The sequence below is a fragment of the Castanea sativa genome, chromosome 2 (assembly GCF_040712315.1).
Source record: "Castanea sativa cultivar Marrone di Chiusa Pesio chromosome 2, ASM4071231v1".
Classification (NCBI taxonomy): Eukaryota; Viridiplantae; Streptophyta; class Magnoliopsida; order Fagales; family Fagaceae; genus Castanea; species Castanea sativa.
In genome coordinates, this window is record NC_134014.1 from 46,068,233 (window position 1) to 46,095,716 (window position 27,484).

Consider the following 27,484-nt stretch of genomic DNA (forward strand, 5'->3'; position numbering starts at 1 on the left):
ATTAAAATTTCAAAATATTATTTTATTTGCCATGTCAGCTTCAAATGTGCTGATTGTACTTGTTGTTTGCCTTGTAGTTATTTTCCGTTAGTGAGTTAACGGTAATAACCAAATTGAATACAAGTTAAAAATAATAGGGACCAAATTGACTATTGCCAAAATATAGGGATAAAAATAGAGTTTTCACCTTATTTTAATCATCATATCATAATTTTTAAGAAAATAATAGTTATCATATCACACATCTTTTTTATGTATACAATACAAACTTTTATTTTAATTTTTTTTTTTGGTGGGTGTGTGCCTGTGAGGTGGTTTTGTTATTGATGGGATTAGTTCAAATTCACCATAAAGAAACCAGTCCATAGATTCATATGATAAAATAGAAAATTGTTTTTAAAAACAAAAAATAAGACGAAAAAACAGTTACCAAACATACCCTAATATTTTCCGTTTCAATAGGATTGTTCTGTATGATCAAGCCAAAACATTAATGGGTTATTTATTTATTTTTTGATGGGATTAATGGGTTTGTTTTTTAGTTAGAGTTATTTATTTGATGATAAAAAATTTTATCAATTGAGTTAACCCAATCCACCAACTGCGTAAAATAAAGTAGATGAAGAATTGGGAATATAAAGGAGGTTATTTTTTTTTATTTTATTTTTTTTAAATTACTATTTTTTTCCTTGCAAAGTATATCAAGCAATGGACTTTTAAGATCTTAAGGGAGCATTGCACTCTTTGGTCTTCCTTTCCCTCCATCCATATTTACACATAAGCTTATTCTCAGTAACAAGGTGAGAATTTTCTGAAGGAAAATACTGAAACCCCTAAGGGATTTTGATTGATTTATTTTTTTCCTAGTGTTGAATTGGATAAGCCATAGATTTCATTTGGGTGTTATTGGCTCTTTCTACAAGCTATACAGCTCATAACTCTTCTAGTGTAGGTTATATTAATCCTAAAACACCATTGTATTCAAAGGAAAAATATAGATAAGTATTACTCAGTGATAGAAATGAGTGTATGTAACATACACAAGATAAAGTGTTTGAAAATGGGAGAATACTGATCAATATCCAATAATCTATTTCATATTGCAGCACATACCACCAGCCTTTATCTAACACTTCAATGGAACCATACCAAAGGAAATTCTCAAAGATCAGAGAGGAAAGTCTTGGCATGTCAGACTGCAAAAAAATGATGGGCACTTGTGTTTTGAGAATGGCTGGCATCACTTTGCAAGTGATCATCCTATAGAAGGTCCTTGTTTGAAGGTTAGATATTTAATAAAACTGGATGCAGGAGGGACGATGCTGCAGGCTGTAGCTATTGTTAAGACCATTCCATTTATGAATTTGGAAGAAGATTATGAAGCAGAGCAGACCTGTAACAGACACACTTGTGCTGGCAAACGAAAGCATTTGAAATCAGTCCTCAAAAAAAAAAAAAAAAAAAAAAGCCAATGGTTAGTCTTAGGGTCCATTTGGATAGAACTTATTGCTGAAAACTGAAAACATTGTAGCAAAATAATTCTTAAATGTGTAAATAGTACCGTAGGACCCATTTTTAATATTTTTTCTGAATAAAATGCTCGTGGGTTTCATGAACAGTAACTTTATTTTCGGTACAGTGAACTAACGCACATGAACTGTTCATACACGTTGAAAAAAGAAGAGAAAACGCAGGATTGCAAAACGCAACATTAGTAGTCCTTTCATTATTGGTTTAGTATAATGTGAATACGTATTAATTGAAGTTTAGAAACATCTTGAAGTGTTCGTCTTAATTGAATGGAGTACAAAGTGTGCTGGATACAACAGGAACGTTCACCACAAGTCTCTCCTGAGATCAATCTTTTTGGAAGACAATAACTTATTCTATTAAAGATACAAGTCTATCTCAGCAACAGAGTACAAAGCGCATGGCATGCACCAGTCATCAGGGCATGCTGCAATCAGGTGCAGTACAGAGTGCACCACATCATCGGGGCAGGGTGCAATCAGGTGCAACAGAGGATGCATCTATGAATCAAGGACAGCTGCCATCCAGTGCAGCACATTCTACATTGCATCATCAGGAAAAGACTTAAAAGGGAAGTTACAACAAGATTGAGTCATGAGGTTATAGAGGACTTGATGGAATCAATTCCACACTATGATCAGTTGGTTAGTTCCACGGTTTGATCAGTAAGCTTAAGTAGATAGTTGTCTGTAACAAACTTCCCTGAAAATGTGGAAGCAGTTAGTTTTCTGTTTTTCTTTAACTTGTATATAAGATAGGATTAGAAGCAATTGTACATTCATTCAGTCATAATCAATAAAGCATAGTTTCTATTTAGAGAGAGAGAGAGTACATTTTTACATATTCTTTTCTGAAAGTCTGCAGAATTGAATCAAAATTGGTTATTATTCTTGCAATATACACCAATATTTGCATCAGAGCATCCATACTTTCTTTTTATTGATCAATGCCCCATATATAGTATCAAAATCATTTCCTTGCCATTGTAAGTTAACGGTCATGCTAGATTGAGGTACTTTCTGTTAGTGCTGAAAAAAACAGATTTCTCATGTTGTTGTTCTGGTTGCAGTATGTTCATAAATCAGTGGTGAATCCATTTAACAATAAACTGAAGCCAGACATGGTGCCTTCTGTTCAGATTGGCAAGTTGTGGCCTGTGAAAGTTGGTTTCGGGGATGATGGCCGAATCGCTATTGGGATTGGGTGGTCTGATTTCAGTAAGGGTAACAGTGTAAAAGTAAAAGACCAGTGTGTGTTTGGTTTTGTCCTTGGAAGAGGAAATATAAGCAAAGAAATGTTTGTGCTTGGGTCATGAGAACAGGCGTTCATGCCACCCAAAGGATTGAATCCAATGTGAATATTGCATATCTTTGGGCCTAGCACTGGGAGGAGGAATTATACTTCAACCATGTCCCTGGACACCAAAAATGAAACAAAGGCAAAGAGGAACAAAAAAAAGAGAAGAAAGACAAACATGTATCAGTTTATTTTTATTTTATTTTTTTAAGGGAAGGTTTCAAATCTTATTGTATCTCTTAAAAATAAAAAACTATTTCTAATTTACACGTGAGAATACTGTACGGATTAGAAAATTGATATGGTATGAGTTAACTTGTGACGTGTGGGTCCATTGCCACCTTCCCTTCCAATAAGATTGAATTGCCCGAAGAAGAATATACTAAATAATTCCCGTTTTGGAATAGAACAGAGCACTAAGCACATGGTAAGCAGTACAAGTACACTGGTGGACCCCAGGAAATGGATTTCCCCGAAATGTCCCTTTATTGTGATATTCATCATGGAGATGGGCCAGACAAAAAGTTACTTCTAATTTCGGAAAATTGAAAAAAAGAAAAAAAATTATATTCTCACTAATTCAAGCACCTAGTCCAAGATAGATATTCTCTGATTATATGTCCACGTGGATGCTTAAAGACAGGAGTGTATTAAAGAAACTTTAACTTGAGGTTTTTTTATGTGTACGGTAGGCTTTTTGAGATCCAAATTTTAAAGCCAACACATAAATTTGAGATTTTTTTTTTTTTACTTTCTACTACAAACTTGGAACTTGACACTGAAGATAGGAAATCACATGTTCATTGTTTCTTTACTAATAAAAAATATATTTGTAATTTTTTTTTTCTTTTTTCTGTGCTGTTTCAAAGAAATTGTACGCGGTTTGATAATGAGCATGTGCATTGTGGTTCATATCATTTGAACAGATCTTCTCTAAGCTTTGTGGAAGCTCATAGCAAATGAAAGTCATTTTCAAGAGAACCAACCTTTATTTATTGACTGAATTACTGATCAGCACGTCTGTCACGTCTTTCCTTACTCCGGTTTTGTGATTCTGAGGACTTTCATTTACTGAGAGGGTAGAGGTATGTTCTACACATTTCACCAATTTCATGATTTTCCCTCTCTGGGATTTCTGTCTTTGTCCACAAAAATTGATTAGCTATAGGGATCAGGAGGTAAAGAAAGTTGAAAAGCTGTAGTCCATTTGTGCTTCTTTTTGGCCAAAATGTTGTATTCTTTTACTTGTTCTCTATTTTCTTAACAACCATGGGGGAGGGGCTACAAGCGATTGCTTTATCAATGATTTATGCAGTTGAGATTAGATTTGTGAAAAATTGGAGTCTGGAAGTAATATATGATTTTATTGCAGTGAACTAAGCAGTTGCGACTAGAATAGGTAATGGAAGTTCCAAAGGGATTCTTGAGCTGCCTCTGTTACTTCATCTTCTTCCTTCCTGTTTTTGTGTTTCTTTTTGTTCTTGGAATCATCAAAGGTACTACTTAGTACTTCTCTCTCTCTTTCTCTCGTCATTTTATCTTAAATATTGTAAATTTGTGTGTTATTCAATCAAAACAATATCTGCAGGTGCCATCTTCAGTCCCTTTGTATTTCTGGTTATTGCTTTTGGAGATATTGGCGTTGTCATTGGGTTATGGCCCCTTCATCTTGTTTGGAGTATCTATTGTATCATGAGGTCCTCTGTTTTTTCTAGTTCTTTTTTACTAGAATAGTATACCATTGATTGTATGTGTTTCTAACTTTAATTATCTCCCCCCCCCCCCCCCCCCCCCCCAAAAAAAAAATGATTGGAGCAGAACAAAGAAGTTTGGCCCATTTATGAAATGCCTTCTGATTTTGATTGTACCAATACCAATAGCACTATGGACAGTGGTTGGAGTTGTTGGAAGTGCGATTATGGGTATAGGATATGGCTATGTTTGGCCTGTCCTGGAGACATTTAGGGCTATCAGCATTGAAGGTGTTCCACTTCATATGAAGTTATTTAGGTGCTTCACGGTAATGTTTCTTTCAGTTATACCCTAATATACCTATAATAGCTGAATTTGATGGTGCATGATTGAGAAAATCTATCACTTTTGATATTACCTATACAGGATGGAACTTGGAGCAACGTTTGGGGTGCGTGCACCATTGTGGGCGATTTTGCTGATTTTTCCTTCCACTCATACTTCTCTGTTATGGACGGGCTGCTTGAATCAAAGGGGGAGGAGCCCATTGAGCTTAAGTATTATTAGTCTTTGCAAACTTGGTTTCTTTGTGTTGAAATTTATTTTGATAATATTAAATTGTAATGGATTTCAAATCTTTTTTATTTTTCCAAATCTAATTGTAATTGACATATGATTCATAATCTTTGATATGAATGATCTTAATTGCTAACATCAATTATAATATCAGTAAGCCTGTATATCATTCTTTTCGGGATTTTTTTTTGTGTTACTTAAGACTTCAATATGTGAAAGAGATCTGATAACGGTTTATGGTAAAGATAAATTGTAAACTTTTTCTCTGCAAAGTAAACTGATACATGTCTGGTGCAACTTCAGTAACTTGATTGCATTGCCATCTGATCAAAAATTTGGGTTTGTTCTACATATAGAAACCAATATAAAAATTATGATTTTATAGTTGTTACACCTTGTATCAGCTTCTCTGGTTTCTGCTTATTAAGATTTTCATGTGTTTTACATCTAGAATTTCCTACAGAATGTGAAGTGTCGATTATATTTGTCCTATATTCTATTTGAATAAATTAAATGATTTTGTCATGTATGATAAACAAATTATCACAAGCTTTACTTATGAAGTTAAGTGAACTATTTGAACTGGAACTCTCATTATGTGAATTTAATCTCTCTCACTCTCTCTCTGTTAGGGTTACTCAGATTCCTGGTTGCATTTTGGCTGCAATTCTTGGGATTTTGGTTGATGTCCCCTTAATCACTTTAATAGTTCTATACAAAACACCTATATTGCTATTCAAAGGTTGGCACCGGCTAATACAAGATCTTGTTGGGAGAGAGGGCCCATTCTTAGAAACTGTTTGTGTTCCTTTTGCTGGGATTTGGATCTTGTTGTGGCCAATTGTGGTTCTTCTGGCAACTTTGCTTGGTACGTTATCCAGTTTGGGCTTCGGTTGTTATGCGGCAGTTGTTGCATATCAGGTGTGAATTTGATTATCAGATACTTGCAGATGACTTTTTGCTCATGCTTCATTTCAATGTGTGTGTGCACATGCACGTTTGTGTGATATTCTATTTATTTTTCTGTGAGCTTATTTTCTGTTTGTAAATTTTAGGAAAATTCGACGAAGAGAGGACTGCTCTATGTAATTGCTTCTTTGTCTATATTTGATGAGTACACCAACGATTTGCTCTACCTGCAAGAAGGGTCCTGCTTCCCCAGGTATGCCAACTTTTGTAGTACAAAATTAAATAGTTAAACACACACACACACACACACTCACACACACACAGTTTTAGCTGGAATACATCCATGTGTGAATGTGCTTGTGTAATGTATCGTATAGTCCTTGAGAACTGCATGATAGCCTCTTTCCATTTGGGCAGCCAGACCTAGATATCGTGAGCAGATTAGTTCAAGTTCTTCACTGCTTCCTGTGAAGGGACTGCATGAACAAGTTGAAGCTATTCGTACCAATGAACCATTGATAAGGACTCCTAGCATAAAGAATACACTGAAGGCTGCAGTGGTAAGGCATAAATATAATGAATGTCATTCATGTTTCAGGCACAGGAGCAGTATTCCTTTTAGGGAAAGATGTGTCTTTGAATTCATTTTAAATTACTCTCCACTTTTCTGCCTAATTTTGATGATTGAATATTTGTCAACTATGCTTCTTGAGAAAACAGTTGTATAATACATTCAGCTTATGTGACTGACTGTTATATGATAAAATATTATAAGTTCTCACATAACTGCCTTTCTTACTGCTTTTCTTTTTTATTTTTAAGAGTATCCTTTCTTGCTACTTCCTTTTTCCTACTTTATTTTTCATTCTTTAACTTTCCAATCCTAAATTTTTCTAATTACACCCCATCTTCTTTTTATCTTAAGGTGCTCTCCTTGGTCTATCAGCCAAAAAATTTTGCATGAAAAAACGTGCCTTTATTTGTTTTTTCCCCTGAATTTTACTATTCACATTAAACTTTTGGAGCTCACATCATTGACAGATTATTAAAATTAAAAAAAAAAAAAAAGATCTGTGCCAATGGGAACAAAATCCAGACTATTAGCAACTTTGTCAATTTTACTAGATTTTGTTCTAAATTTTTTTTGGTTTCTAACTTTTCCATTAAATTTGTGCTAGATATGGGATAGTTTCTTTCAAGCATGTGAGGATATTGGGAAGGAGCTTCTTAGAGATGGTGCCATTGGACTTCAGGATCTTGATGCATGGAGACACTCAAAGAACAAGATAGTTAACATTGGAATTCCTGCATATGCATTTCTTGACTGCTTTCTCCGTTCTATCAAGAGTGGCTCCATTGGTTTTCTCATGCGTAAGAGTTTTCTTACTAATGCTTCTTACCATGTATGGTTGCCTTTGGCATTGTGCACTATTTTGATAATCGGCATTTTTGGTTTAATTTGTTTTCTCCAGTTTGTGAAAAGGGAAATTAAAGTTTGGTGATCACCTAAAATTGCCTCCACTAAATACTCATTCTTTGTATCATTGTTTATCTCTCTTTATATATATATATATATATATATTTTTTTTTTTTCCCCTCTTTTCTTCCCGATTATCATGCAACATTACACATTAGGTCACCAAGAAAATGCCAATAATTTTGCCAATTGTCTGTGAATGTCTTACAATATAAGGTATTTATATCATGAAGGGACATATATCTTACAGTTTCTTGATATTCCAGGTGTCAATATAGAGATAACGAGTGTTAATAGACCAGAAGGAAGGGCATTCGACTGGCTCTATGAGCCAATGTGTATCATAAAAGACCAAATCAGGAGTCTAAATTTACAAGAAACTGAGGAGTTGTATTTTTACAAACACTGTCTGTATGGTGGTGGTGCGGTGAGAATTGAATCATGGCAGAATGGAGGCATTCCCCCTCATGATGAAATCAAAAGAGCTCAGCTGGAGGGTATAAGTAGAAGGTATGATATAAGTGTCAATCATGTTCTTGTAAGTGCTTAAGTTCTTCATAGCTGAAGTCGTTGACAGATTTATAACAGTGCATTATGCATTAATTATCATTATGCAAAACTACTTCTTGATTGCTGTTTGTCACAGATGCGTAGATCTAATATTTTAGTGCACAAGTTAGGTGCATTTGGTTTTCCTTCCCATGCATGCTTTGTAATTGTTTCTAACCCGATTAAAATATTACAATCAGGTTACAAGGGTTTTGTTTGACATTGTCAAGGCTGCCAACATCAAGGCGTCGGTTCTTAGAAGTTGTGAAAGCTATTGAGCATGAAGGAAAGAACTCTATTGGCATTGAGAGTGAATATGAGACTGGAGCAGCTCCATAGGTGCTCTCTCTATCTTTCACATGTTAGACATGACATGAATGGACTTTGTCTCCTTGCATTGCTGACAGTCTTGATATGATATTCTAATCATCATAGGCTGCCATGGAATAGCTAGTCTTTAGTATTATGTCTTTGGGAAGCTCATAATTTTTTTATTGCATTGAATTTTTTTGAATTAAGTAGTGTGTTACTACTCCTTTGATAATAAAATTCTATTGTATTGGATTTTTTTCTTTTTATAGATGTTGAAAATAGTTAATTTTTATTCTGTTTTGCATGGAACAATCTCAGTAACTCCATGTCAGATTTTCTTTTTATTTTATTTATTTGAATGGAAAATGATCTTTATTTCATCTATGTTTCGATACAATGATATTGTTTAAGATCTATACATTTCTTTCGGCTTACAACTATGACAATTGGTTGCTAATATTTATACACATTTCCTCCCTCCATGGAGGTCAAAGCACACTCCTAACCAGATTCTACTACCACGGATCCTATTTGGGCTGAGGTTTCTCAACAAGCCATCAGCATTGCTCTTGTTAGGTCTTGCATAAAGTTCAAAATGCCAAAGATTTTATCCTTAATTCCTTGTCTATTTTGAAAAACAGAAAATTTTATTACACCCTCACTAGTGCATACTTTGTACACACTTCCTTTTGAAATCTTGTTTTTAAAATGTGATTTAAGTTACAATTATGAAATTGTGTTTTAAAAACATGATTTTGTTGAAGGGAGATAGTTTAGTCTAAATGTCTTATTTTGTTAATTTCGCCACTCGTTAGGGCATATTTGTAATTTAAATATTAATAAATATTTATTAGCAATAAAAATAGGCTTGAGCAAAAAAAAAAAAAAGCAATAAGTAGGTGTTAGGGTGAATTAGAAAGGGTAAATATTAGGTATAGTACATTAGGTTTCTCAATTTTTTTTTTGAGATGGGTTTCTCAATTGAATTCAAATACTAGGTACACTATTTGTATGTTATTGGTCAATATAACTAAGTGTTTGAATTTAATTAAAGAACCTAATATACTGCACATAATGTATTGTACTTAAGTTTCATATTCAACATGGTATTAGAGCATACCTTTGTTGTTGTCACTACCTGACCTCCAGTGCTTTGTTGACTGGTTTCTAGCTCACTCCAGCTCCGGCAACCACTTCTAGAGTAAAATTTTTTGACACCGATGCCTCTCAAAGCCAAGAAGACAAATAAAGTGGTCGCCCATCATCGGCAATCACATTCCTGACCCTCTCAGTTGTTGGAGCAGCTAATTTGTACTGGACTTTGAATTAGCTTGGCTTAAAAGATGTCTTTCTCCATGGTGATTTAGAAGATGAGGTTTATATGGATGTTCCTCTAGGTTTTAAGAGTTCATCTACTCATGGGATGCATATTAGAGAAAGCATTGTACTGATTGAAACAATCTTCTAGAGCGTGGTTTGCATGGTTTAGTTAGGCCATGTAGGATTACCGATACAGACAGGCTTAGAGTAATCACACCTTATTTATTAAGCACTCACTTCAGGTTAAGGCTACTACTCATATTGTTTATGGTGAAAAAAAAATTTAATAGAATAATATAGCTACTGAATTTGAAACAAAAAAAACCTTGGAGATTTGAAGTATTTTCTAGGTATCGAAGTAACAAGGTCCAAGCTAGGTATATTTATAAATCAGTGGAAATATGTTCTTGATCTCTAAGAAGAAACAAGAATTCTTGGTTGCAAGGAATGTGATACCCAATAGAACAGAATCATAATAGACTGGATGAAGGTCCAAGGGGTGCATTGGCTGCTAAAGGGAGATTCCAACGCCTAGTTGGAAGATTGATTTATTTGTCACGCACTTTCAAATATTTTCTATTAATTATATCAATGTTTTTGGTCAATTCATGCATGCATCATGGGAATTCCACATAGATTCTGTCTACCATATCTTTGGTATCTGAAATCAAACCCTAGTAAAGGATTACTTTTCCTTTGTCATGCTCACTTATCACCGGAATCCTCTTTGAATGCAAATTGAACTTGTTGCATTGATGATAGAAGATGTACCTCTTGTTGGAGGTAATTTAGTCACATAGAGGAGTAAGAAGCAAGTAATTGTAGTCAAATCCAATGCAGAGGCCGAATTTTGAGCAATAGCTCATGGTAATTGTGAGCTTCTTTGGACGATGATGCTGTTGAAAAAATTGGGTTTTAATATTGTGGAACCTGATAATATTCCCCCTTTTTGAAAAGCACAAGTTGTTAGGAAATGAAAAATTTAATAATTTAATTATTCTAGCATGTTTATTTATGTTTGGGCCCAAGCACTCCTTAATAATTAAGGTTCTTACTTAAGATCACCTGCTCTGATACCATAATAAATTATAACTTAAATCAAATGCTTAAGTTGCTTGGAAATGATGGATTTAATCACCATTATTCTAGTAGGACCTCTGCAATCTTATTATGACAACAAATCAACTATTGATATTGCTCGTAATTCCATACAACATGATAGGATTAAACATGTTAAGGTCTGTTGAGTTTGACAGACACTTTATCAAGGAGAAACTGGATGGTGGTGTTATTTGCAAAGTGGTCAATATTGTACCATACCAACAGGTACAGCTGGTATTTTTCATACTGGCTACTGAGCAGGTACAGATACACCATCAGAGGTACCAGATCAAATACTGTTATGCACTGGTTATACTGGGATTTTTTATACTGTTTCTACTGGTATCTTCATCTAATTTAGTTATATTATATGTGCTCTATTTGTGAAGATAGGGAACAAATTAGCAAACATCTTAACTAAAGGAGTTTTTCATACTATTTGAAGTAAACTAGGCAGTGTGCAATGTCTATTTTTGTCTATTTTTGTTAATTCCATCACTTGTGAAGTCATATTTGTAATTTAGATATGAGTATTTAAGAGCAATAAAAAAGGTGTTTGAGTGAATTAGAAATTTAGATATTAATGAGTATTTAAGAGAAATAAAACAGGTGTTAGGGTGAATTAGTAAACCTAACTCAGGCCGAATTCCAAATTCAACAGTTTTAAGGCCCAGTTGTGATAGTGCTTTTTCTGTGGTAAGCTGAATTTGACATAGTTACAAAAAAGGAGAGGTGATAGGCTGAAGTCTTCTAGCAAGCATGTCTAGAGAAATTCTATAAAGGTCTTGTCTCCATATAGGAATGCAGCTTGAACTCATACTTTCTGGTATCCATAACTTTAAAAAATTGTCAAACTTATAGATCCAGTAGTTTGTACTTAATTGAAGCACCCACTTAGAACAGCGTATAAAACCCCCCACATACACACGTAGTAGCTGGAACTTGAAATTAAGGGTTACATTGAATTTAATAAAATGCAACCTTATACCATAAAATTACAAGAAAAAAAGGGCACTGTAATGTTCAATATTAATATGGAAGTGACTATTCAAAGGTTGTAGTAAAATCATGAATTGACACTTGCAAGATATAAGAGGCATCTACAAGCTTATAAATACATCCAAAACTTGGTCACTCAAAGGTGAAATCTCTAATTAGCTATTACCTTTCCAAACACTCACATTAGTAGGATTGGAACTTCAGTACAATGGAAACCATAGCAGGTAATACTAATAAGAAACATTTAATGTAACATGCCATGAAGCAGTCCTAAACTTCTATATCATCTTCCTTTTCCTCACATTATATATATATATATATATATATATATATATATATCTTTGTTTTCCCAGACTCCCAAGATTCTACACCAATTGAGACTACTTAATCACACAAACCTCTTGTGACACTACCTGTGTCAGATTGGATGGACCATCCTCCAATTTTTCTCGACACTAATCTTTTGCCTCCTTGCCCTGCTAATCTTATGTCTTTCTTTATCACATAAAGAGACCAACTACCTCTAAGATAAAGACCTGTAGCATCCCTCAAGCAGGAGGAGCTTGGCCTATTATTGGCCATCTGCACCTCTTAGGTGGCCGACAACTAACCCACAAAACACTTGGTGGGGCTGACAAGTATGGACCAATTTTTACTATAAAGCTTAATTCACATAGAGTTCTAGTTTTGAGTTGTTGGGAAATTGCCAAAGAGTGTTTAACTGTCCATGACAAAGTTTTCTCCACCAGACCAAGCACACTTGCTTCAAGACTACTAGGATACAACAATGCTATGTTTGGTTTTGGTCCTTGTGGGCCATACTGGCGTGAGATGCGCAAGATAGTTACAATTGAGCTTCTATCAAACCATCGGCTTGATATGCTCAAGCACGTACGTACTTTGGAGGTTAAGACTGCATTTAGAGAATCATTGAACTTATGGGTTAGTAAAGGTTGTGCTGAAACTGGAGTTTTGGTGGACTTGAAACAATGGTTTGGAGATTTGATGCTTAATGTTACTTTGAGGATTGTAGCAGGAAAACGATTCTATGGAGCTGGTGCTGATTGTGAGGATGGTGAGGTACAGAGCTTTGAGAAGGTGATGAGGGATTTTTCTTATCTGTTTGGGGTATTTGTGTTGTCTGATACAGTACCATATCTTGGGTGGTTGGATGTTAATGGATATGAAAAAGCAATGAAAAAAACTGCAAAGAAATTGGATGCTATGATGGGAAGGTTGCTGGAGGAGCATAAACAGAAAAGATTGCTGGGTGAGGAGGAAAAGGGAGAGCAGGATTTCATGGATGTGATGCTGACAATCATAGAAGATGCTGGGATTGCTGGTTTTGATGCAGATACGATTAACAAGGCTACTTGCCTGGTAAATATTTTCGCTACTAAACTACTAAAGATACTATTTAGTTTTCATGATTACTGTAAACTGACCTCTACCCTTCCTGTATAAAACCAGTGCGGTATCTATACTTTCATATTTAGAATTAAGGATGGATGAGATTTGTGAAGTAAACTTAGACAAATAGCATCATTGAAAAATGTTTACACTGATTCCACCATTTCATAGAACTTGACTAGGAAAAGATTTAGAAAGACTTTTGGCCTTTGAGGAGTTCAAAGGACCACTTAGATCAGACTAAAAATTTCATCCAACTATATTAAAATGTTTAAGTATTAGATTTACATCATGGGTTTATTGAATCAAACTTATTTTAAATATGTCACTTCTTGACCTTGGTGTAATTTTGTATCTCTTGTGAAAAAGAAAATTTTTAGTGCTTGACAGTCCAGGCTTCATTGATTTGGAACCATCACCCATCTATTTCATTCAAACCCTTTTTTTTTTTTCTGGGTGCTATAGAAAACTTTGTATTGTATATAAGTGGCAGCTACTGCTTGAACAAACTAAAACAGGGATTTAGAGGATTGGAATACAAATGAGACCTATTTTGTCAGAATCTAATCTTAGGGTGTGTTTAGATATTGCTTATTTTGCTGAAACTGAAAAATTATTGCTGAAAGTATTGTAAATAAAGGTAAAAGTTAATTGAAATAGTACAGTGAGCTCTATGAATAGCATCAAAAATTGAAGTGAGGCCTATGAATAATACTAAAAAATGCATGAACAGTACCGTGGGACCCACCATTTTTTCAGCAAAATGCAAAAAAATTTCATCCCCAACGCAGTCCAAACACGCTTAGTATGAAGTGATGCTACCATGATACATCTAACATGGACCTTAGCTTTATTACTCAACAATCAACATGTGTTGAGAAAGGCCTAAGAAGAGCTAAACTTTCATGTTGGCAAGGAAAGACGTGGATGAATCTGATGTAAAAAACCTCATCTACCTCCAAGCCATTGTCAAGGAAACATTGCGCTTATACCCGCCTGCCCCAATTATTAGCCTCCATGCTGCAATGGAAGACTGCACCTTCTCAACTGGATATCATATTCCCGCTGGTATGCGTTTAATGGTGAATGCCTGGAAAATTCATCGGGATAAGTGCACATGGTCTGACCCTCACAAGTTCCAGCCCGAAAGATTTTTAACTGGCCATAAGGACATAGATGTAAGGGGTCAGAACTTTGAGCTCATTCCTTTTGGCTCAGGAAGGCGATCATGTCCTGGAATTTCACTTGCTCTTCAACTGGTGCATTTGACGCTGGCTAGCTTGTTACATGGTTTTGAAGTTGCTAAGCCATCAAATGATGAAGTGGATATGGCTGAGAGTCCTAGCTTGGCAACTCTGAAAGCAACCCCCCTGGAAGTTATTCTTACTCCACGTCTTAATTCTGAACTATATGGGCAGTTAATTAGAGTACTATAAGCAACAAATGGTGGAGCACTACGTTGAGTAAAAATGTAAACTGGTTTGGTTCTTGCCATGATGTGTTGAAGGAGTTGCATTTCAGGGAGACTAGAGTTGATATATGTATGCTGTTATTTGTGTGTTTTGATGCACCGTCATTTCATAAATTCTGAATGTGATGATATTGTCAAAAATTGTTGCTAATGAATTTTGATTTACTTTACAACTTTGTAATTGTGACCATAACCGCTGAAATTGCACTGGAACTGGCCAACAAGGTGGTGATGTTATTTAGATAGCTAGCAACAAGAAGAATCATTTAAGTAAATAAAGTAGCAAATGGTCTAATCAATCATGGTTTGGATGAATTCAGCACTTAAGTTACTGAAAGTCACCCCCCCCAACCTTCTGGTGGCCACAAAGACATATACTGCGTTAAGAAACAAAAGAAACATGAGGTAATTTGGTCCATTTTGTCCACTTTGGTCTTATTTGGTCCTATTCAATCCATTTTGGTTCTATTCAGTCAACATCGGTCCATCCTATACACTTTGGTCTTATTCGGTCCTATACGGTCTTCTTGGTCCATCCTGTCCACTTTAGTCTTATCCGGTCCTATTTAATCCACTTTGGTTCTATTCAGTCAACTTCGGTCTTATTTGGCCCATCCTGTCCACTTGGTCTTATTCCGTCCTATTAGGCTAATCCTGATTACTTTGGTCTTTATCGGTCCTATTCAATCCACTTTGGTCCTATTGGTCCATTTTGTCCACTTCAGTCCAATCAGTCTTGTTTAGTCCACTTTGGTCTAATTCCGTCTTATTCAATCAACTGCAGTCCTGTTTGGTCCTATTCAGTCCACCTCAGTCCATTCCTTGCACTTAGTCCATTTTTGTGCACTTATGTAATGGGAAAAAATAGGTTTGAGTTGAGAGCACTTATATTAAATCCAAATTTAGTGTGTGTGTATGTAGATCTCAAATTTGTAATATCTAAAATCTTAAGCATAATATTTATTATTATTACATTCTTGTTGAGTTATATTAACATAGGATTTCAGTCCACATTAGTTCAGTTAAATTTAAGTGAAAATTTTTCTAAACATGAAAAATATGAATATACAAACGAAATTTTTTAGGGCAATTACTCATTTATTTTAACGTAATTACTTTTAAATGAATTGCATGAGGTTGAGTATCCTTTCAAGCAATATATATATATATAATTTAACTATCCAATGCAACGCACAGATAATGACTAGGTGGCTTTTAAAGATTAAAAAATGAGTGGAATTAGTCCTTATTTTAAGTGTGCCCTAACATTTTTAATATTGAAAAATAAAATTAAAACCTATTTTAACATGTAGGCAAACTCATGACCCATTTTACTGCCCAATGACTGACCTGTTATGAAATGGGTCTTCCCCAATAAAAACGGTCAGTCGTCTCAACAGTGCGTGAACAGTTAATGTGAGAATCAAAACGGATAGTAGTATGTGTGATTTATGGCCACCCTGCCAAGCCTAGTGCCATTCAGCCAAGAAGCAAAATTCCCCTTCTCTACTTCGTTTCTGTCATCACTCATTAGTCTCAGACTCACTCTTTCTTCTTGCATATAACACTTAAGAGCCAACGACGAGAATGGACTTGCTGGTTCCTACCACTCAATCTCCTTATGTGAAAAGTCTCACACATAATCACAATTATATATGTAATTGAACACCATCTTCTTTAGAATTATAATAAATGAGTGTGAGAGCTTTATACGGGATGCAAATTTTTAAAAATATGGAAAGCACAGGCTGCTTAACCATTGAATTGCTTCTCAAAAGTCCATTTTGGTCCAATTTGCTCCTATTCTGTCCACTCCAGTCCAATTGGATCCAATTTGGTCTCATTTGGTCCACCTCGATACATTCTGTCCATTTCAGTCCACTTTGGTCAATTTAGTCCACTTCAATCCATTCAAGATGCATAAATTCCTACTTTTAGAAGCCAAAAAGCCCCAACAAACCCCTAGAGTCCAATTCCAGGGCTTCCAAGTAACATCACAATTTATTAATGCTCTAAAGCCAATTAAAAGGTTTGAATTTCTTGAGCAATCGGTTAATTTACATGCTTTGGATTTTGTGTGACCAACTATACAATTGTTCCATTCGTTTGGCTAAAGCATCCATAACTCCATATCCATAAATTATTATTATTATTATTATTTTATTTTATTTTTTTTGCATTATTTCAACAAATATCCACAACATTTTTACAACAAATTCTTTTAAAGTCACGATTTCAATTTAAAAAATATTTGCAAACAACTTTGTGTGTAACAAGCTGTGTATAATAGAAATTGCTCATAATTAAATTAATTTCGTTACCAAACTAGATACATATAATTGGAGAAAATTGGCCTTTGCCCCTTTTGCACAAAAAATCTAGCATTTTACCCCTTTCCCAAACTAATTAGGAAAATACCCCTCTTTTAAAACTCAATTTTGAAAAAATCGAGTTAAGTCCTATAGTGGCGTTTTAAAGAGCCTATAGTGACACTTTAAGGAGCCTATAGTGGCGTTTTGGAATTCAAGTTCCATGAACTCGAGTTATAGGTAAAAACAATAAATAAAAAATAAAAAAACTTGCATGGAACTCGAGTTCATGGAGCTCGAGTTCCAAAACGCTACTATAGGACCTTAAAACGTCACTATAAGCTTCTTAAAACGCCACTATAGGACACCAAAATTTTTTTTTAACTCGATTTTAAGAAAATCGAGTTTCAAAAGAGAGGCATTTTCCTAATTAGTTTGAAAAATAGGACAATGCACTGGTTTTTTTGCACGAAATGGGCAAATGCCTTTTTTTCGCCCATATAATTTCTACCTTTTAGAAGCTAAAAACACCCTTGGAAAAGCCTCTACAATTTCTATAATGCTGATTATGACACGTTGAACCTAAGCCAATTACAAATATGGGTGTAGTCAAGCAATAGGCTTCTCAAGCACGCTTAAGTTTTAGAGATCACTTTAAAAATATTTAGTAGATGAGAAATGATATGTTCATAATATTTTTACAATAAATATTTATAATATTTTTACAACAAATATTTATAATATTTTTACAACAAATATTAAGTGACAAATTATTAATAATTGTTATTATTAAGGCAAAAAAGTAATCATAGTGTTATGTTCAAATTTGAACTGATAACAACTAACCACCTATAATTTGTTGTAAAAATGTTGTAGAAGTTGAGCTCTCATTGGTTTGTGCAATATATATATGGACGGTCTGTCTTATTTGAATTTGTTTAAGAGGCTGGTCTCAGATGTCAGCTGTTATCTTCCAAGGAAAAAGACAGCCTTGAGAAGAACTATAAACAGAGTATGTCTACTTTTGCTTAATCACTCCAAAGTCCATTCTTGCTATTACCTCTGTGAGCTCTAATGGACACTGCCCAATTCCTATTAACTCTCTTCTCTAGCTTCTTTGCCATGTTAGTCTGTATATTTTTTTATCAGTTAAAGAGACCAACTACTAATAAGAAAAAGACCTGCACTGCACCTGAAGCGGGTGGCTCTTGGCCAATTATTGGCCATATGCACCTCCTAGGTGGCCGTCAACTGACCCACAGAACATTGGGTGCCATGGCTGATAAGTATGGACCAGTTTTTACTATAAGGCTAGGTTCACATAGAGTTTTGGTCTTGAATAGCTGGGAAATGGCCAGAGAGTGTTTCACTGTCCATGACAAGGTTTTCTCAACCAGGCCAAGTATTGCTGCCTCGAAGTTGTTGGGCTATGACTATGCTATGTTTGGCTTTGCTCCTTATGGATCATACTGGCGTGAGATGCGCAAGATAGCAACTATTGAGCTTTTGTCAAATCATCGGCTCGATATGCTTAAGCATATACTAGCTTCAGAGGTTAAAACTGTGATCAAAGAATTGTACAAACTATGGGTTAGCAAAGGTAGTGCAGAAAGTGGAGTTCTTGTGGATATGAAGCAATGGTTTGGGGAGTTGACACTTAATATTGCATTAAGAATGGTGGGAGGGAAGAGATACTTTGGAGCTAATGCTGATTGTGATGAAGATGAGGCACATCGCTGTCAAAAAGTGATGAGGGAATTTTTTTCTCTCTTTGGGGTGTTTGTATTGTCAGATGCAATACCATATCTTGGGTGGTTGGATATGAATGGATATGAGTCAAGGATGAAGAAAACTGCAAAAGAATTGGATTCTCTAATTGGAGGGTGGCTAGAGGAGCATAAACAGAAGAGGTTGTTAGATGAGAAGAGAAAAGAAGAGCAGGATTTTATGGATGTGATGCTGAACACCCTGAAAGATGCCAAGATTTCAGGTTTTGACGCTGACACAATCAACAAGGCTACTTGCCTGGTAAGTTCTTAATCTGACTTTAACAAAACCTTGTTAGTACCTTCTCAGTCATGTCTTTTAATGTGATTCCTAAAATAAAAACTAGCTCTCTGGTACTGCGAGTCTGCAACTACTCAAGTGTTCAAAACACTATCTCTTGTATCATCAAAATTATCATTTCCAAAGCCCCATAGCAAAAACTTGCTTTACACACTATGTTTTACACACTGATTTATAACTGAAATCGTGATTTAAAGTCACCTTTTCAAGTTACAAAAACAGTGTTACACACTGTGTGTAAAACAAACACCGCCCAAAATAAATTGTCCATTCATGTATGCATATTGTGTGACTTACTGACAAAAAATCAACAGAGGGGGGCTCTTTTGTGTACTGATGATCTCTTCTTTTGGCAGAATCTAATTTTAGCGGGAAGTGACACCACCATGATCAATCTCACATGGACCTTGTCTTTACTACTCAACAATAGCCATGTGCTACAAAAGGCCTTTGATGAGCTGGACATCCACGTTAGCAAGAATAGACACCTTGATGAATCTGACATAAAAAATTTAGTTTATCTCCAGGCCATTGCCAAGGAAACACTGCGCCTATACCCTCCTAGTCCAATCATAAGTCTTCATGCTGCAATGCAAGATTGCACACTCTCAGCTGGTTATCACATTCCAGTCAATACACGATTAATGGTGAATGCCTGGAAAATTCAGAGAGACGAGCATGTGTGGCCAGACCCTCACAAGTTCCAGCCCGAGAGGTTTTTGACTAGCCATAAGGATATAGATGTGAGAGGTCAGAATTTTGAACTCATTCCTTTTGGCTCAGGAAGGCGATCTTGCCCTGGGGTCTCACTAGCTCTTCAAGTGGTGCATTTGACTCTTGCTAGCTTGTTACATAGTTTTGAAATTGCTAAGCCATCAAATGAAGATGTGGATATGACTGAGAGCAATGGCTTGACAAACTTGAAGGCTACCCCACTTGAAGTTCTCATTATTCCACGTCTTAATTCTGAACTGTATCAGTAAAACAAGCTTTCTTGAGCTGAATTCAGTCGTTCCTACATGTGAATGTGTGTTTCACCAATAATTTTTCATGTCTACTAAATCCCTTGTTTTTGCCACAGTTGAACGTTTCATCCTTAGCCACGATGTAGAGATCTTCATGGAATATATAAATATGCACCAAATTTCTGGCAAGAAAGTGAAATATTCCTCTTTAAGAGATGGAGGAATATGTAATGAGTTAGAGCTTGCAGCTTGTCTGAGCAGCTTGGTGTTTGTGAGCTTACCTTTTTCTTTTTCTTTTTAATTTGTGTAAAAAATAAAAGAAGAGAGGCAAGAACAAAGGTTTTTTTTTTTTTTTTTGGAATCTCAAATTTTTTTTAATGTCATGTCTGTACAATCTGGGGATATATATACACTCAAAAGTTGATCTATCAGGCCATTGATGACGTCTTCAATCAAGGCATATCAATGATCTTTGAGTCAAGCTATTATCAAGGGCTGACTATGTGCAAAACAAATAATAGAAGTGCAAAACTATACTAAATATATGCTAACAATATGTTATGGGGTCACTTGTTGCAGCTGCGTGCCTGATGCCTGCATTTGCTGCTGCTGCTGCTTGTTTAGCTCTAGGCAACTTCTTTTTTTTTTTTTTTTTTGGTTAAAAGGAAATTGAATTAGAGAACTAACTGGTCATAGAAACCAAAGTAGTGGCTGTAAGATGCTCCATCTGTATTCAAGTTGTACCACCCTTTGAATGGCTTATTCCACCTGACAAGAACAGCCACTTTGCGTCTTTGCTGCCTAACCTTACCCACACGGAAGTAGTACTCCAGCGCCTGACTGATACAGCCACTGTGCAGCTTTGGATTGAGGGCAATGTTCTCAAAACAACCCTATTTCTGTGTTTCCAGAGGCCCCAAACCGCGAATGGAAAGAGAATATTCCAAGGTGAATTGGATTTGTGGATAAGATGGCTTTGGCAGTTTGCTTTAAGCCACTCATGGAGATTACCAGAAAAGGAGCTAATATGGGGGTTACAGGACATCCACCATTCTCCAAAAGGCTCAAGCAAAGTCACAGTCCCGTAGTAAATGCATAACAGATTCAGGTTGGCGTTTGCACACTGGGCAAGTATCCTCACGGTTTATTCCCCTTGCTGCTAACACCTCCCTCACAGGAACACTGTTATGAAGGCACAACCAGAGGAAGTGAATTATTTTTGGAAGCATATCCAACTTCCAAATCCATTGACCTTGGAAGGGCATCTAGGATTGAGGCTCCTGGGTGGCCAAAAGGTAAGCTGAATTGGTGGAAAATTCCCCATCTTTAGAGTACTTCCACATAATAGAATCCTCTCTACTTCCATACAACTGCGTCGGCATTGCTTTAATCCCGTCCATAATGTCCTCAAGAAGGTCAAATGAGATTTTTTCCCACTTCCATTCATGATCTTGATTCAATTCTGATACAACAAGGTTATTCTCTTCAAGCTTCAGAGGCCCCGCTATCAACTCTCTTTAGGAACATCCTTTAATCCAACTGTCAGACCATACATTAATTTTCAATCCAATTCCCACTCCCCAGCAAATACCTTTAGAGAAGGTAGGAAACCCCAACTTGATCACAGACCAAGTGGGGGAGGAGGGAGCTTGTCTGGGTCCCTGGATCTTCTTCTCGAGGAAGAGTAGTACTTGTTGATCATTACTTTTGCCCACGGGGTATTTTTTTCATGGTACATCCTCCAATTCAGCTTAGAAAGCAGAGCAATATTCTTAGTTTTGGCTGCTTGAATCCCTATCCCCTCTTCTTCCTTAGGTTTTATGATTTTGCTCCACCCCACCAGGTGAAGCTTCCTCTTTTCGCTTGAAGAGCCCCATAAGAAGTCCCTGTTAATTTTGTCTAATTTGTTGCAAAGATGCATTGATAGTGCCACTTCCTGCATAATGTAATTAGGGATTGCAGACATCACTAATTTAACCAATACAGCACAACTAGCAAATGACAGAAACTTGGCTTTCCATCCTGCAAGTTTGTTCATAACCCTCTCAGCAATGAAATTATACTGATTTCTAGGTGCCCCTTTATGTCTAATAGGAAAGCCAAGATACTTCCCAATGTTGGAAGTTTCATGAATGCCAAGCTTGTCATAGGCTTCCATTCTCAAGTTGGCATTAACATTCAGAGAGAAGTATATACGAGATTTCTCAGTACTTATTTTTTGGCTGGATTCAATGCAGAAGGTTTCTAGCACATTAAAAATAGCATCACAATCAGCACAACTAACTTTAGAGAAGAGAATCAGATCGTCTGCAAAGAAGAGGTGGGAACATCCTATGTTCTCAGGGGAAGCTTTCAAGGGGGTCCAACTACCTTCTGTACATTTATGCTCTATGAGATGCCCCAAATATTCCATGCATAAGCTCTAGGCAACTTCTTGTTTGCTACTAGTTAAAATAAAGTTGGCTTTTCTTTTCTTTTTTCTTTTTTTTTTTTTTGTGGCTGAGAAAAATAAAGTTGGCTTTAGGAGTTTAAATAATTTCATACGAAATTGAATAAAGTTGGAATGAATGCTCTTTTTTACTTTTATTAGTTTATATTCCAATATATGATAAGGTTTGAGATTCCTAGTGTCAGCTTCATATTAATTGCTATTTGAACATTGTTAGGGTACATTTTTTTTAACACCTAATATTATTTAAACTAGTCGTAGACCTACGTCTTGCGTGTGATAATATTATTGTTTTAGTTATTATTGCTTAATAGTTGGTTTTTCATTTTCCTTCAAGTTAATATTATTGATTTTTGAAAAATATACAATCTAATATATTAATTCAACAATAATAATAATAATAATGTTGAATAAAATAATATGAGAAGAAAAAAAAAAGATATAACAATAAACACCAAATTAATTATCTCTAAATAAATACCAAATTATTTAAATCATATTATGTAATATTATAATATTACATACTTATATATTATCTTTAATTCTTTACAATGCAATATGATAAAACTTAACAACCAATGTGCAAAGAAAACTTAAAACACAATTAAATCGCATCAACCTAAAGTAGGCTTCTAAAAAACATTAAATTTCTCAACCTAAAGCAGAGATGCAATATATATATCACCAAAAATTGAGAGAGAAAGAGAGAAATAATTTTTTTGTGAAGAAAAATTATGCATATAATGGAAAGAGAATGCCAAATTTATATTAAAAGAATAACAATAAGAAGAACCAAAATAAAGGGAAAGATGAAGAGTGATATTAAGAGAGAGGGTAGTGGGGAGATAAAAATGTAAAGGGAAAGAGAAAGGTTGGAGAAAGTGTAAATGTTAAAAAAAGTGAGTATAATTTAATTTATTTAAATTTAAATAAAATATTATATGTTTAATTAAAAAAAGAAAACATAAATAATTTAATTATATGAAGGATGTGATTGAGTTTAAATATTGAATAAAATAAGATGAAAAGATTAAAAAAGTAATATATATATATATATATATATATATATATATATATATATATATATATTGTAAGGACACAATTCAAATTCCCAAACCACGACTGGGAGGAAAATGGGCTTGAAAGGCCTTTCTTCACAATGAATTTGTAGAGGATGGGTTTGTAATTTAGATTTCAAGGATGGTTTAGACAATTACAAAAAGAATGGGCTTTGAGTCCAATGGAACAAAACAAAGAATCGTTTGCAAAGAGTAAGACTGAGAAATCGTCCTCGGATTGTTTCCGAGGATGGTTTATAATAATATTCCTCAAGTTTGAATACAAGTGTTGATTATCATTTACTATTGACTTTATCTCTTCTACTCCAAAAATCCTCCCCCTTCTTCGTATGCCTTCCCTCCTATTTGTATTCTTTTCTTTCCCTTCATCACCTTCCACTCTCTGGTTGCAATCCTCATTTTCGGATACTTGTCCCATCCATTCTTTCCTAAAGCCCGCTGGGATTAGGGACCAAGTTCCAAGCTCTATGCTCAGGTCCCATCCTTCCATCTATACAGTCAGCGTATCAATTACAGAGCTTTTAATGTATGGGCGGTGGTAGCAGCTTTATTTTTAGACATTCCACCGCTCTTTCTATTGTCCTCCACGTATACTGTGTATCCCCATAGTTGTAGGACTCTTTATAATATAACCCAGGGACACTAAACTTCTCTTCCTATGTCCTCGGCCTAGTAATCCGAGGACAAATCTACTCCTCGGACGTATTTGGATATTTAAATAGCCCACGATCATTTTGATGTCTTCGGATTTGGGTTTCCAGCCCAAAATACTTCGTTGGGCCATCCTTCATAAATTATTGGGCCCAATACCCCTACAATAGCCCCTCGAGTTTCTTTATTTTTTCACCTCGGGAGAAAAATAGAATCTCGACTTAAAAAGACCCTTTTACCCTGCAGAATCTAGGCAATATTGTTGACAGAAATAACTTCTGAATCGCCCATCGCGTGTTCCCGATGCTTCGGTATGCAAAACGCCCCCGAATTAATTGTTGGCGCTTCTATGTCCCCCACGTTTTAGTGATATGACACATATCCAACGGTCGAGAGTGATTCCTGTGTTGAGGCGGGAATTCGCCCGCTTCAAAACAACTTCTGACATATAAATACTAATTTTCTTCAAAATTCTTCACACTACAGAAACCTCATAACGTACCTGCCACACTTTCCATCTCCCCGTACTCTCTCTCTGTCTATCAAGTACCCTGTCCGAGGTGACCGTGCTTTCTTCTTTTTTAAAAGTAAGTTCTTCAATACTCTTTCCCCTCCTTATCAGCTTTTTGTTTCTTTTGTTTCTTTTCCTTCCCATCTTCTCTTTTTCACTGTATCTTTCATCCTCGGCATAGTTAGTCTTCTCCACACCCCCTTTTTTCAAAAAGAATGGGTAGATTTGCGTCCCTGGTGGATTCAAACGAAAAAATAGAGCAGTTTAAGGTTAAGTACAAAATTCCCTCGGATGTATCCATTAGGTACTGTAACGAGGAAGAGTATTATACAAAAAGAAAAACGGGGGAAGTTGTAATCCCGATGATTGCGTTCATCGAAGGGGGAATGAAAATCCCCATGGGAACCGTGACTAGGGATTATTTTAGGGCCTTTAGATTGGCTCTCACCCAGTGCGCCCCAAATGTCTTTAGGATCCTAGGTTCCATAGATGCTTTAAATGAGAAGATGAACCTAGGGCTCACTCACCACGACGTGAACTGGGTTTATAACCTCCATCACCTAAGCAAAAAAGATGAATATTACCTAAAGTCTAGACACCCAGAAGTCAGGCTAATTCAATGTCTGCCTGAATCAAATAAGGGCCTAAAAAATGACTTCCTGATCGTATCAGGAAATTGGCACGACGGCCTCCCCTGTCCGACAAGGGAAGGGACTCCAGGTGAAGTTTCTTTTACATACTATTATCTTTCGTCTTTTTACTTATTCTTACCCACTTTTACTTGGATAACTCTGCAGATCCACACGCAGCGGATCGTCATCCTAACCTTGTGGATTTCGGGTGGTTGGATAGGATCCTACAAGCCGAGATCTTCGTGCATACCGACGGCCAACTCCGTGCGGCTTATCTGATCCTCGACTACACTCCAATATCTAAAGCCTTTCAGGCGCCGAAGTGCGTGATTAAAGCCCACGATCCTCGTCTTCCTAGGATTAGCGTTGCCGTTGAGGGTTTTTTGCTACCGGAGGGGACTACCATTCCTCAAGGTACTTTGGTCACCCAACCAATCCAACCGCCACAATTCGTTCCAGTTGGGATTCCCACAGTTCCTTTCTCCACAAAATTAACCTCTGGTGAAGCTGCGTCTTCCCACCTTACTATAAAGGAAGAAGAAGAAGAAGAAGTTGAGGTACCAGATTCCGAGGACGAGTTTGAGGTTTTTAATCAACTCTACTCCCCTGAAGATTCAACTTCCATCCTCGGCACTTCTACCCAAATCTGAAAGGTTACTACTGAAGAACTTGACGATATGGGCATTCAACGAAAGATTAAGCCCAGCCTGAAAGATGTCCTTGAGGGCGCTGACAAGGACCCTAGAGTCCAAGAACCTCCAAAAGAGGTGCGCCCTCGGACTCAAGAAAAGGGTGCTGACAAACGCCCTGAAGCTAGGCTTCCTCCTCCTCCCCCATCCTCCCAAACTCAACGCACCAACATAGCTGATCTCAAAAGAAAAAGGGATCAGCCGAAAGGGAAGGAAGTTGTGGAGGTAGGAAAGGGCTCTGTTTCCAAGGAGCCCGAGGTGGAAAAGGGTGGAAAGCAGGCCCGCACCATACAGACTAGGTCGGAAAGAAGAACCGACCAACAGGTGGCCATGCGCGCCCCTGTATGGCTTCCTGACCTTTCTATGGACGACGAGGTCATTACCGTGGATGCGTCCATTAGAAATTCCGATGAAGGGACAGCTGCATGCGTCGCAGATGCTTTGGAGCAGGCACTGTTACTCCCCGAGGATATGATTGAGCTTAGAAAGAAAAGGGACCACACCGTCTTCATGACTTTGAAGAAGGAGCTTGCAATGGTGAGTTTTCTCTAAAACCTTGGCTTTTGTTTTTATTTCCAATATATATCTATATGTCTAAGTTTTATATGTTTTGTTCGTAGGCCGTTCAATCTGCCCACAGGGCAGAAGAGATTGCCATCAATTCCTACAAGTCTCTGAGGGCCGAGGAATCCAGGCGTGAAACTGCCCAAAAGATCTCGGACCTTCACAAGAAGAAACTGCAGGAGGTCATAGCAAAATTGGCTAAGGCGGAGAGTGCTAAGGCGGGCTTAGAGGCTGATCTGAAAACGACGACTAAACAGGCCGAGGATCAGTGCCTAATGCTTCGCCAAGCCGAGGATAACCTCTTAGTAGCACGAAGGCTCGTAGAGGATCTCAAGAAAGATCTGAACGAGTCTGAGAAGGCCAAAGAGGAAGCCATCAAGGGCAAAGAAGAAGCCATTGAGGAGAAGAAAAAGGCTGAGAAAGCAAAAGAAGAGGCCGAGATCTCAAGGGACCAAGCCGAACAAGACGGTTATGATATAGGCGTGAAGGAGGTCACTGAAACCTTCAAGGCTCAGGTTCCCGAGGTATGTAGGCACTACTGCCTCCAAGTGTGGAATGAGGCACTTTCCCAAGCTAGGGTTGATGCCTCTTCCACTCTTTGGAAAGCAGAGAGTGTCTACTATCCTCCCGCAATTCGCGCTTCTTCCATTCCTGACGCTGCCCAAGAAGCTGCCCAGGGATCATCTGAGGATAAGGGGGGTGATTTGGCTGAAGACTCAACTCTTCCTGAAGATGCCCCTGAACAAGTTGACCCAGCACAAGAAAAGGCACTTGAAGACATACAGCCCTCAAGTGATCTTCACCAATCTTCAAAGGATGAGTTGGGTGATCAGGCTAATCCAATAACTTTGATAGATGATCCCAAAGGCAAAGGAATTGCCGTTGAGTCCTCGGCTCAGCTTCCATCTCCTCAAGACCCCAAAGGC

General features: G+C 36.7%; 2 protein-coding genes and 1 pseudogene across 3 annotated transcripts; all 3 read left to right on the forward strand.

Moving 5' to 3' along the window:
• Window positions 1–3,575: 3,575 nt before the first annotated feature.
• On the forward strand, window positions 3,576–10,080 carry LOC142623922 (putative membrane protein At3g27390). Of its 2 annotated transcripts, XM_075797410.1 has the most exons (12): window positions 3,576–3,911; window positions 4,199–4,322; window positions 4,415–4,523; window positions 4,645–4,846; window positions 4,945–5,075; window positions 5,727–6,015; window positions 6,150–6,256; window positions 6,425–6,563; window positions 7,182–7,374; window positions 7,747–7,990; window positions 8,230–8,368; window positions 9,513–10,080. In XM_075797410.1, exons 2-11 carry the CDS (start codon window positions 4,229–4,231, stop codon window positions 8,366–8,368), a joined length of 1,647 nt encoding a protein of 548 aa, XP_075653525.1. In that variant the 5' UTR covers window positions 3,576–3,911; window positions 4,199–4,228; the 3' UTR covers window positions 9,513–10,080. The 2 variants fall into 2 exon arrangements, with proteins under 2 accessions (XP_075653525.1, XP_075653524.1); XM_075797409.1 differs by lacking the exon at window positions 9,513–10,080 and having other exon boundaries at window positions 3,577–3,911; window positions 8,230–8,660.
• An 811-nt stretch (window positions 10,081–10,891) lies between these two features.
• LOC142625417 (cytochrome P450 CYP82D47-like) lies at window positions 10,892–14,635 on the forward strand (annotated as a pseudogene).
• A 3,299-nt stretch (window positions 14,636–17,934) lies between these two features.
• Window positions 17,935–20,176, forward strand: LOC142625649 (cytochrome P450 CYP82D47-like). Its single transcript, XM_075799319.1, has 2 exons — window positions 17,935–18,979; window positions 19,375–20,176. Exons 1-2 carry the CDS (start codon window positions 18,026–18,028, stop codon window positions 19,999–20,001), a joined length of 1,581 nt encoding a protein of 526 aa, XP_075655434.1. The 5' UTR covers window positions 17,935–18,025; the 3' UTR covers window positions 20,002–20,176.
• Window positions 20,177–27,484: the final 7,308 nt, after the last annotated feature.

Excerpts from the sequence above, each read along its gene's own strand:
- LOC142625649 (XM_075799319.1), top strand. The coding sequence starts at position 18,026 with ATGGACACTGCCCAATTCCTATTAACTCTCTTCTCTAGCTTCTTTGCC. Across the intron at positions 18,980-19,374 it reads TCAACAAGGCTACTTGCCTG|AATCTAATTTTAGCGGGAAG; the intron begins GTAAGTTCTTAA and ends TTCTTTTGGCAG.
- LOC142623922 (XM_075797410.1), top strand. The coding sequence starts at position 4,229 with ATGGAAGTTCCAAAGGGATTCTTGAGCTGCCTCTGTTACTTCATCTTC. Across the intron at positions 4,323-4,414 it reads TGTTCTTGGAATCATCAAAG|GTGCCATCTTCAGTCCCTTT; the intron begins GTACTACTTAGT and ends CAATATCTGCAG. Across the intron at positions 6,564-7,181 it reads ATACACTGAAGGCTGCAGTG|ATATGGGATAGTTTCTTTCA; the intron begins GTAAGGCATAAA and ends AATTTGTGCTAG.